At 45.0% G+C, this 11,181-nt stretch overlaps 1 protein-coding gene across 2 annotated transcripts; it reads right to left on the reverse strand.

Annotated features, from left to right (window-relative positions):
* Positions 1 to 3,599: 3,599 nt before the first annotated feature.
* On the reverse strand, positions 3,600 to 8,019 carry LOC127306129 (RINT1-like protein MAG2). 2 transcript variants are annotated; one of them, XM_051336736.2, is made up of 4 exons: positions 7,593 to 8,019; positions 7,397 to 7,501; positions 5,655 to 5,752; positions 3,600 to 5,574 (listed from the first exon to the last, which is right to left on the reverse strand). In XM_051336736.2, exons 1-4 carry the CDS (start codon positions 7,882 to 7,884, stop codon positions 3,703 to 3,705), a joined length of 2,367 nt encoding a protein of 788 aa, XP_051192696.1. In that variant the 5' UTR covers positions 7,885 to 8,019; the 3' UTR covers positions 3,600 to 3,702. The 2 variants fall into 2 exon arrangements, with proteins under 2 accessions (XP_051192696.1, XP_051192697.1); XM_051336737.1 differs by lacking the exon at positions 7,593 to 8,019 and having other exon boundaries at positions 5,655 to 5,766.
* Positions 8,020 to 11,181: the final 3,162 nt, after the last annotated feature.

The following is an 11,181-nucleotide window of genomic DNA, read 5'->3' on the forward strand; positions in this document are numbered from 1 at the left end:
CATTGTGTGTTCGATGCTTGTGAGTTGGCTATCAAAGGTTCTTTGGCTCTTTTTATTTATCCATAAGGAATTATTTGGTTCATTTGATTATGTGGGTTTCATGACATTCAAAAAGGCATATCACTTTCTTTTCTGTTGTAAATTAGCCTACTCTTTTGTTTATTCTTCTTTTCCTATACTAAACCCATTATGCTATTCAGTAACAAGGTGGTTCGTTGCTCCACTTTTAACTGTTTGTGTTGGCTTTTTATTTTTGTCATCAGTAAAATGTATGTGCTGGAGAACACCAGCCGAAACATAGTTTTTTTGCAGCCTCTTGTTTGATGGGCCTCCACAATGAGGATGTCAATTATCGGTATTCTTTCTCACAGCCTTACCTTAAGTAAAAGACTGACTCGATTTCGTATGAGACAAATAGAAACAGATCCAAGAAAAAGGAGTTCTTACAAAAAGCATCACACATGCTTACAAAAGCATTTCCATATCAGGGAATATACATATCCCAAAAGCTTACAAATACTACAGGTATGTGACTACATGAATATGACATATTCATCGAATATACTATCCCAAAAGCTTGCTAACACTACTGGTATATCTACAACCAAGTCTTGTTTCAAAGAGTTTAGCGAAAGAAGTTTCAGGAAAGTCTTTGCTTCTTTAAACTCTCCACTTCTGTAGTCATATCATTCATTTCCGATGAAACAAGTGCGTGTGCCACAACTTTTCGAACTTTGCTGATCAAAGCTTACAAAAAGAAACATACATGGGAAAACTTGAAAGTAAGAAACAAAAATAGATTGGTCAAGGACAGTTCCTCTCAAACTTAGTAACTTACAGGCTCAAACATCTTAAATTCCTGGCCCTCCCAATGTTCCATGTAAAGGATTGAGAAAACACCGCAATCAAATCTAAAAAAATTAGTGATAAACCCGGAGTGATAAACCAGAAGTTTTGGATCATAAAATAAAACAAAAAATGTCAAAGATAAAGTAATCATACGTTGTAGTTTGCTGAGGCAAGTTATGCGGGATTTCTGGTACATAATTGTCCAGTATAAAATTAAAGCACTTACTCTCAGTACATGCTTTTTGAAAATTTGTAACCTGTAACAATGTCCATTTACTCTCAGTACATGCTATATGAAAACCTTGAATGGAAACAATATTAATCATAATTAGTGGAGAACATAGGGGATAAAAAAAAGTTACCATATTGCTAGCCATTATAGCCTTCTTCTCCTTGTTGTTGTCTTGAAGTGAGTCAAGTAAGTTGATTTTTATGAAGAGCAAATTGATGGAAGTTATTGTCCAGTGATTAAGGAAAAATCAAAGTAATTATGATTATAAAAATAAAGCAAAACATGCTAAAAAAAGGGAAAAACAATCCCCCGGTAATACCAAATCACACTTAGCAAGGTTAAACTTCTTGTTCATATTTCCAAGTTCTCTACCGACAGATTTGGCATTAAATTTCTCAGGTGGCACATTGATCTTCGACTGCAAAAAAATGTGGTATTCGTGATTCAAGAAAATAAAAATAAGAAACAACTATGTTATGAAAAAATACATAAAATTGGATTAAATCAAAATAAAAAGGATAAGAAATCAGACCGCAAAAATTGGTCCTTGACCACCCACACCTTGGGCAGTTGGTATTGGGCCATCTCACAAAGCAAATAGAAGCAGAAATAAGAGATGGCAGGAAAGAGGTGATGGGCAGAAAAACCGCCAATTTAACTAGTCGCCCGTTATCTGGTTTCCTTTCCTTCCCTTTTTGTTTTTTGCTCGCTTTTGCTGCCGCCTTCTTATTTCGACAAAGGTAATATATTAATATCGTGAAGATACCAATTACACCCAGCCTCTGCAACAACGTACTTCCCTAATAGCAATATGGATGCACACAGCTCAAAAAAAAGAATTACAGAAAAGAAAAGTCTCACTACAGTAACCAATTCCTTGGCGCGTCCCCCAAACCGCGCCGGATTAAGCGTTTTGGGGACGTGTTTCGTTCGTGTCGCGTTTGGGGGACGTCGCTCCCCAGCCGCATCCCTCAAACGCCGCCCCAAAACATTAAAATACTCTTTTTTTGTTTTTTTTGCATTTTTATTTCAATAAAAAGAAGAAATATTCTACAAACTAATACATAATTTGGAACGTGGTTTACATGAAGATATAGTTTGGAACATGGTTTTCCACAAACTAATACATAGTTTGAACCATGGTTGACACAAATATAAAACATTGCAAAAAAAAAACTAAACCTAATTAGGCCGGACATCGAATATTTCGTGTGTTCGCTGCCAAGAAAGAACACTCGAGGGTACACCCAGTCACCCAAACTGGAAAATCCAGCTGGTGAGGGTGCCCCTATTGGTTCTTTCGAGGAAGAACAACCAGAGACCTTCGTGCATATATTCGCTGCGAAGAAACAACACTCTTCAGTCATCGTCCTCGTCGGTGTTATCGACGTGGTAGTTCCGACGGCAATGCGTCTCATCGAACACCTTGACGCTCATGTCCCTGTCGCCAAAGTAGGAGAACACGAGCACGAAGCCGGCTTGGAGGCTGTGGTGGCGCACGAACTTCTCCCAGCCGATGTGGAGGTACATCTTGCCGCGCGCGTTGTAGATCACGTCCACGATCCACCGGTAGTAGCCGCACGAATCCTCCCGTAGATGCAGCGTGCCCGAGCGGTCGTCGCCGGCGACGAAGTCGGCGAAGCTGTCCGGCAGCCTCTGGATGCCGCGTGGGTCGCCCTTGAGGACGAGGACGAACTTGAACAGCACGGGCCCCTCCTCATCCATCTCCGACGATGAAGACGACGGCGTGTGTGCACCTTTGCCGCGGCCACGGCCACGACCACAGCCGCGAGCTCGGCCTGCGCCTCTACCAGCCATGGCGTCGACTCTTGAGATGGTGGCGGCTAGGGTTGGGGAGAGAGGCGCTAGGGTTTGTGTGTGAGAGGGACGATGAGAGGCGACCCTTTTTATAGGCCGGAGGGAGGCGGGGAGCGGTGGCGCTCATTAACACCGGCACGCAGAGCAAGGCGCGACGAGACGCTTCGTTGCGCCTCTGCGGGAACTGCACCGTCGTTGCGCGCCAATAACTTCCGTCGCGAGACGTCCCCGGTGCGTCTCCTGTGGGGCGGGGACGGCCTCGGGGAGCCGGACACCGTATCAGGACGCGTCGGACAAAAAGTGGCTTTGAAGGATGCTGCTGGGAACGTTTTTTCGTCCGGTGCACCCCAAATCTCTTTGGGGATGCAACTGGAGATGCTCTAAGGAGGAAAGGGAAACGCATGGTTCCCACTATGTCGAAACACAATAATTCGATCAGCACTCACCGCGTTCAGTTCTTAGGAGAGGACCGAAGCCGCATTACAACTTTGAGAAAAAGCTGCTCCTGCTGTTCTACTCCATCTGACCGAGAAAAACAGGCTTCCTTGGTCAACCATAGAAAGCTCTTTCAGCGAGGGGGCGCTAAACATCCTTTTTGTTACACAAGGGTAACGCAACATTTTACAATCTCATAAATCAAGCCGCATTCTACATATTTCTGGGAGTAGGCATACAGCAATCAACGAGGGAGAGATAAATATGAAAATGAGAACAACACAAATTTGTATTGAAGTAAAAAAAATTGTAAATTCGTTTCAACTTGACAATACATTTTTTACCATGTGATATCTACCATATTATATTCATGCATCATATACCCTATTTTTTATTATCTTTTCAGCCTCAGCAGCTGTCAGATGCCTAACACCATGCTCCCTCAGCCAATTCTTATCTGTAATCATCCTATCTCCTAGTTGCTTCTCATCGACTTTTAGCAATTTCAATCCATCAGACAGTCTCGGGAAGAAGCCTTCAGGCCTCAGACACCATGCTTGAAAAACAGCAAACAGAACACTCAGATCAGCGTGAAGCCTTTCCACACCACCGTTACTAAACTTTGGGGTTCCAGTGAAAATTCCTGCGAAAAGCATCTGGTCTACTCCACTTGCCACAGCTCTCCATAATGTTACAAAATCTAGCACATTTAGGCCAACTTCCAGTTTAGATAGTCTTCCTTGCATGTAGCCTGAAGATTCGATGATGGCCCTGGATATAGCTGGTTCATCTGAATGCTCCTGCCACTGCCTTTTGTTCTTCAGATAGTCCCGGGAGCGACCATCAAATCCCCTAAGAATGACAGTGGAAATCTTATCCACCCATTCTGATCTGAACTCTTTCAGTTGGTTTATCTCTTGCTGGAATACACTACCACCTTCACCAACTAGAGATAGATTTTCCATTTCAAGAAAGAACACATCCTCGCACCATTGTGCCAACGTGGATTCCACGTGCCGAGCTGCATTAATGGACTGTGATACTTTGATCAAAGCATCATCATCTGCTAGAGCAGTTAGCCCCTCTGCTTCTTGGCACCTCCGAAACATGAAACCAAGGAATTCTGATATTATGGGTGAAGCAGAACTCCTAATGAATTCTTCCCTAAGTGCAATGCTAGGAATAGGTCTAGCACGCTCAATTAGCAAAGACAAGCCCTGCTGAACAGCACCGGTTATTGCTGGAGATTTGTAGTCATCTGATCCGTACTCAAGCATTGCTCCTTCAACCCTCTTGCTCCAATTTTTCTCATTCTCCATTGCTGATTTCAGGTTATTAAAAATCTCTTGTCTCTCAATCTCTGCCCATACTTCAAGCCAGTCTGGCCGATCGCAGAAGACAGAGAGCACTGAGACCCTCTGCCAATTGTCATCATCCTTTACTGAAAGTAGCAGTCCTGTACCCGAGAGCAAATCTTGAGTTCGCTTGTCAAAAGATATCATCAGATCCACAAGGTTAAGCCATGAGACTCTTGCCTGAGACAGTGCGCTGCTTGCATCGCTTGAACTACTTTCTTGAATAAGTTCAATCTGCTTCGGAAATATCTCTTTCGCCAAGTATGTAGACAAAGCAATAACTATTCCCGAAATCCACTCCTCTCTGCAACTATACCCTACAAGATTGGCCTTATCTACAAGGGGCTGTAGTATCTCATCCATGGAATCAACAAAATCTCTTGTTATCTTAAAAGCAAGAGCAAACACAAATTCAGGATTCTCAACCCATTTGGAAAAATGCTGTTGTGCTGCAGCAGATAATGGATTTACTAACTCCTCTATTACCCATAATGGTTGACGTAGTTGGTTGTCCACATTATGCCCTTGCAATTGCCTAGCTTTTCTGCGTTTCTGTAATTCCTGTAGACTGCATAGCGAAAGAAAGCTTTCAGAATACTTTCTTGTCAGGTCACCCTTCATTGAAAATAATGGGTTCACTGTCTCTACTGATTTCCCGGAATTATTATCAGAAATTTGTGTTCCAGTAAGGGAAGGAGGCCAGCCAAGGGATGAAAGAAGAGCTCGATGGTCAACAATAGCTTGTGGTCTTAGTAAAGCTAAAGATCTGTCCACTCTGTGATCCACTGCAGATATAAGGCGAGTCCATTGTGGTCTGGTCCTTGTAACTGAAGCTAAAAGATCTTCTATCGTTTTGAGATATTCAATAGCAACATGATGGGTTTTCTGGAGTAAAAATGACAATGGCAAAATCAGCACTTGACAACTTAACTGTCCCCCCAAACACAGTATGACATGAATCATACCTCTGAATTTTGTCCACGGGATTTAAGTTTTGCAGTCACAGAAGAGGAAACGGCGTCTTCTACATCACCGATCAAACTGTCAAGCTTTAGAGCCATTTCTGTATATGACAACCTACCGTTAACAAACCATCAATTGCAAAGTCAAATATAAACAAGAACTCAGGCAACTTAAATAAAAGTAAACTAGTAAGCAGTATTCACAGAGAAAACAAAAGAAACGAACCATGATAAACACCTAAAGCCATCTAATCTAAAAAAAAGTTGGGGGTTTTTCATCACAGTCAAGTCAATTAGCTTTCATTCAATTCATCATCCTAATCCTCCATGATGAACCACTTATGTAAACTTGTTGTCATCTTTAGTACTCTTTCACCAGTACAGTATCTTAGAGTATCTCCAGTCGCGTCCCCCAAACCGCCCCCCAAAGGGATTTGGGGCGGCGCCGGACGTTTGACCGTCCCCAGCCGCCCGCCCCAAATCCCTTTTCGGTCCGGCACGGCCCAATACGGTGTCCGGGTAACAAACAAAATAATTGAAATGCAAAACTCAACACACACACAAGCAGACTGGAGCAAATATTTGAGAACAGGAGACAAACAAAATAATAAATATTGCACTCAGGGTAACAAACAAATTTAAAGAGCTATAGTATTCCTCTTTCCCCTAGCAGTAGTTCAGTTGCGGTGCCAATCCTGTAAAACAGTGACCAGTTGACTAACTCATATAAGGAGATTAGTAGCGATAACTAGCACCGTATGGCTAACAAGTGGGCACTATAAAATTCTTTACACATTATCACAAGGTACTTTTTATGCATAGAACATAAAGAATACCCATCAAAGTGTGTACCAAGTTTGCCTGAGGTGACAAAAACCAAATTAGAGATTCTGTTAGTACTTCCCTGCTATACACACGTTCACTCGTTAATTTGACATTCCAAATCGAACACACTTATTTTTTGTCCTCTTCATTATGCAAGTGAGAATTCAGTGTAATCTCCATCGTGTAATGTATTTATTCAAATATTTTTCAAGTGTAGCCATTTCAAAACTAAATTTTCAGTCAATTACTCCAGCACCCAAAACATCCCACTACCTAAGAATATTGTCTAGGCTAAGGACGGGCGACAACAGGAAAATATAATGGATGTTGTTGTTAAGTGGTTTCAACACTCATATCAGTGGAAGGTCGTCATAGACAACCCAAAGATTCACATGATCAAAATGAGGCTGCCTTCCAAAAGCTTCCAGATCCATGTCCACTAATTGAGGGCCAGAAGAGATATCATCATCCATCCTAGTTGTACTGAACTAGATCTGTACAAGCCATACCTAATTATTATTAGCCTAACCAGCCTTCTCCTGCAAACATGCTATGCAACCCATTTCCCATCACATCAAGCACTTCTACAGTATGTTACCTAAAATAAAATCAATCTTCACACTGTAACAGACGGATCATATAGATATAAAAATGCTTATAAACCATAACAATATATCTGCCGGATTGAACAGAAGTCCTATTTCCCACATGCCTACCATAATAGCGCGATATATAATTGTACGCTTTAGCAAGCAGCTGCCGATCTCAACTTAGGAATCACAACACATTATCCTAAACATAGATAACCACCATAAGAGGAAAATCGAGAGCATAGCAAATTGTCACTATAGAGTTTACTGTCCGAAAATTGAGCCACGGAACAGAACAGGAGTCCAAATACGGCATGTTCACATACTCACCAGCGTAATCCCTGACCATGTCCACTCTCGCCACGTCGGTGGCCAGGGGAGGGAGCTGCTCAAACAGCATCTTCTCGCTTCCAGCCTCCACATCTTCTCTGGCCCCTAGAGAACCCCAGCAAATAAAATTACAGCTCTGCAGATCAACTCGAGAATCCCGAAATTCGGCAATCCCATGAGCATTTGCTTAAGATACCTGTCTTGGCGGTGGAGGCTTCGAGGGCGGCGAGGCCACCGCGCACGCCGCGGAGGGCGGAGCCAGCGGCCTCGAGGGAAGAGGCGTAGGACGCGGCTGCATCCGCGAGGCGGGCAGATAGCTCGGCTACCGAGGACTCGAGCTCCGCGCAGCGCCCGCGGATCTCGGCCTCGACGTCGGCGGCCGCGGCGAGGTCGGCCGGCGAGCGGAAGCGGACGTCGAGGAAGCGCCGGAGCTCGGGAGTGATGTCGGGAGGTCTAGGGAGCAGCGGCGACGGGGCCGCCGCTTCCATGGCGTGAACGGATCCCGACGGCTTAGGGTTTGGATCGGGGAGAGGAGTGGAGATGGGAGGAAGACGACCGGAGAAGGCAACAGAGTGGTAACTTTTTTTTGGTTCGGGCCGGGGAATTGTAAGTTATAATCTTGGGCGTTGATTTGAGCGGGTAACGGTTGATGTAGCGGCGATGCGAGTTTTGACGGGCGGTGCTAAGCAATGGTTTATAAGGCATGGACAATGCGGTGATGTTAACCTTCTCTTAGGATTGCCATTTCAGATTTTTGCTTAGTTGCAGAAAAGAGAAGAAAGAAAGATAAGATTGTCTTCTCTTAGCTAAGAGATGATCGCTTATGAAACAAGAGAAGATTATTTTCCCATTGTACGACTTGCCTTCCCTTACACAATTTCCTTCTAAAATAATTAATTCTCATTTACTGTAAGGGATAACAATAAGAGATAATGCATTGCACCACTAATACTTAACGTTTTCTCTAGATGACATGGACTACTAAGAGAAGATGTGCCTTCCCTACCATTGTACATACCCTAACCATTGCTAAGGAAACTGTTAATGGGCCTGGCCATTAGTTCGGTTATTTTAAAAAAATCAGATTCGAAAATTTGCTTAGATTTTAAATTTGTCTAGATTCGAAATTTGTTTAAATTTAAAAATTGCTCATATTCGAAATTTACTTAGATTTGAAATTTGGTACTCCCTCCGTCACAGAATAGTTGTCGGACCAGTATTTTCGCGAAAACGTCCCTGATGGTTTCCCGACAAACCAATCCATCCTCCCGCCGTCTCGCTCTCTTCCTCTCGCTTGTCGACGGCCACCACCTCCCGGCGCTGCTTCCCCTCCGCCCCACGCTGCCTCCTTGCGCGCACATCCCGCGTCGCGGCGTTGCCTCCGCCCCACTCTCCTTGTCCCGCATCGCGGGCGGCCGCTCCTTCTCTCGTGGCCCGGCACCCACTGATTTAGTGCTTAAATTGGGGATTTTTCTACCGGAACTCTCGGGGTGGCGGTGGTGACGGCGCGGCGAAGCTCGATTCGAGTTGGTGGAGATCCAATCGCTGTGTTGCTACTCGTGGCGGCACCGTGGAGCTCCAATCCGATGTTGTTGCTGGATTCAGGAAAGGTCGTGGTAAAAATGGCTTCTTTGCTGGATTCGGCCGAGACGCGGAGGAGAGGGAGCCGTGGTGCTGCAGTGAGAGGGCCGAGCTGCGACGACAGCTGCCCCGACCTGGACAGCATCGTCCAGGCGCGCGTGTACGAAGGCCGAGACTCCACTTCCACGACTCGTCAATGTGACGCCCCAGAACCGGTATCCTGAGGATTCTAGGGATCCCGCCAAAATCCGCACGATATCGATTCTGAGACGCCCTCTGACACGACGTGCGCGACAAGTCACACACATGATACCAGAGGAATTAACACGAGCGGTAACATTACAACATGATTACAATAGAGCCCACAAGAAACATATATTACAACAACGACTCCAACGAGTCAAGATACAAATAGATACATACAAAGATCTGAATCATACAAAAGATCAAATACGTCTGAGTACGAACAAGATACAAATTGGACTAAGAGTCCTGAAGATAACCAGTGGCGTCCATAACCCTCCCCAGGTCAAGCCGGAAGGGTAACCTTGCTAACGTCGTCATCTTGTACCTGTCGAAGTCGGGCCACCGGTTGCCGACAAAAGGGGGGAAACAGAAGAGAAAAAGAAAAGGCGAGAGTAAATACCAAGGAACGAACTCTGGCACGTACTTAGCGAGACTAGAAATGGCTATGCTCGTCGGGCGAATATATCACCTAGGGCTATATGGTAGGTTTAGCGGCAGCAAAACTATAACCAATAGAGACACGCTACAACATCCGTCTAATCAGAGAAGGTAAGAGAGCGCACAAGGTAACAGATAAATACTACACAAACATAACCCAGCCAAGTACACATATCCCCTTCAACAAAGCGAAGAGGCAATGTAAAAGGCACTCAACGGTGGACAAGTTTTATTAGGTATCGGTTGTAGTAATGCTATATTACTACGCAAGTTATTAGCAGATTATCAGCTACAAGATAATGGTGCAAGTTGTTCTATGATCAAGCTATACAATTCCAAGTCGTCCATAACCGCGGATACGGCTTATCGATAAGATGTACACCCTGCAGGGGTTGCCCAAATGTAATCATACGCATGCTTGACCCGCTTCTTACAAGCGATGTCTCACAACAAGACCGTTCCCAGTTCAACAAGAAAGTCTAGGGGGCCACCCAACTAAGCTACCCGTGACGAAGTTCGGCCGTACTTCGAGATGGACCCAGAGGTTGCGTAGGCGTCTAGGCGGGCACTTACGACCAAACACTAGATAAGTCGTCTAGCAATTATGCAGTGCAGTACAGAATATAAACACCCGAGCGCAATAGGAAGTAAACACCCGAAGGCAACAATATATAAACATGCATGCGCCAAATAAAACCAAGGTTGTGGCCCCCTTTTCAACTGACTTGAGAAAAGTTAATGGGTGAGGGGGGTCCCAATAATCGTCCCCACGCATGGGTAGAGCGCTCAATCTCGGAACAGATAACAAGAACTCGGATCCTAGGGGACATTAGGAAATCAAAATTCCGATGCTTTCGTAAAGGGGCTCACAGATGCCTCAGCTTACAAGTTTAGTTGTTAACAATTAAGTAAAGCATGTGTATCTCTAACAACTAATATAGCACGTGATAACCTCCCAACAACCCAACATATCCTGATAATCGATCGAGATAAACAACACAGCCTAAACACGCCTACTGTAGGATAACGTTGCATAGAAAACAAAAAAATTCCTACCGCGAACACGCAATCCAAGCCAAGATGCAATCTAGAAGACGGTAGCAACGAGGGATTATCGAGTCTCACCCTTGAAGAGATTCCAAAGCCTACAAGATGAGGCTCTTGTTGCTGCGGTAGATGTTCACTTGCCGCTTGCAAAAGCGCGTAGAAGATCTTGATCACCGGCGCCACGAACGGGCAGCACCTCAGTACTCGGTCACACGTTCGGTTGTTGATGAAGACGACGTCCACCTCCCGTTCCAGCGGGCAGCGGAAGTAGTAGCTCCTCTTGAATCCGACAGCACGACGGCGTGGTGTCGGTGGTGGTGGAGAACTCCGGCGGAGCTTCGCTTAAGCACGCGGGAGCTATGGAGGAGAGGGGGCGGCTAGGGTTTGGGAGGGGGTGGCCGGCCACTTGGGGGGTGCGGCCAGGTGGTGGTCTTGAGGTGGCCGGCCCCCTCCCCTTGGCCCCTCATTATATA

This window comes from Lolium perenne, chromosome 6 (assembly GCF_019359855.2).
Source record: "Lolium perenne isolate Kyuss_39 chromosome 6, Kyuss_2.0, whole genome shotgun sequence".
NCBI classification, from domain to species: domain Eukaryota; kingdom Viridiplantae; phylum Streptophyta; class Magnoliopsida; order Poales; family Poaceae; genus Lolium; species Lolium perenne.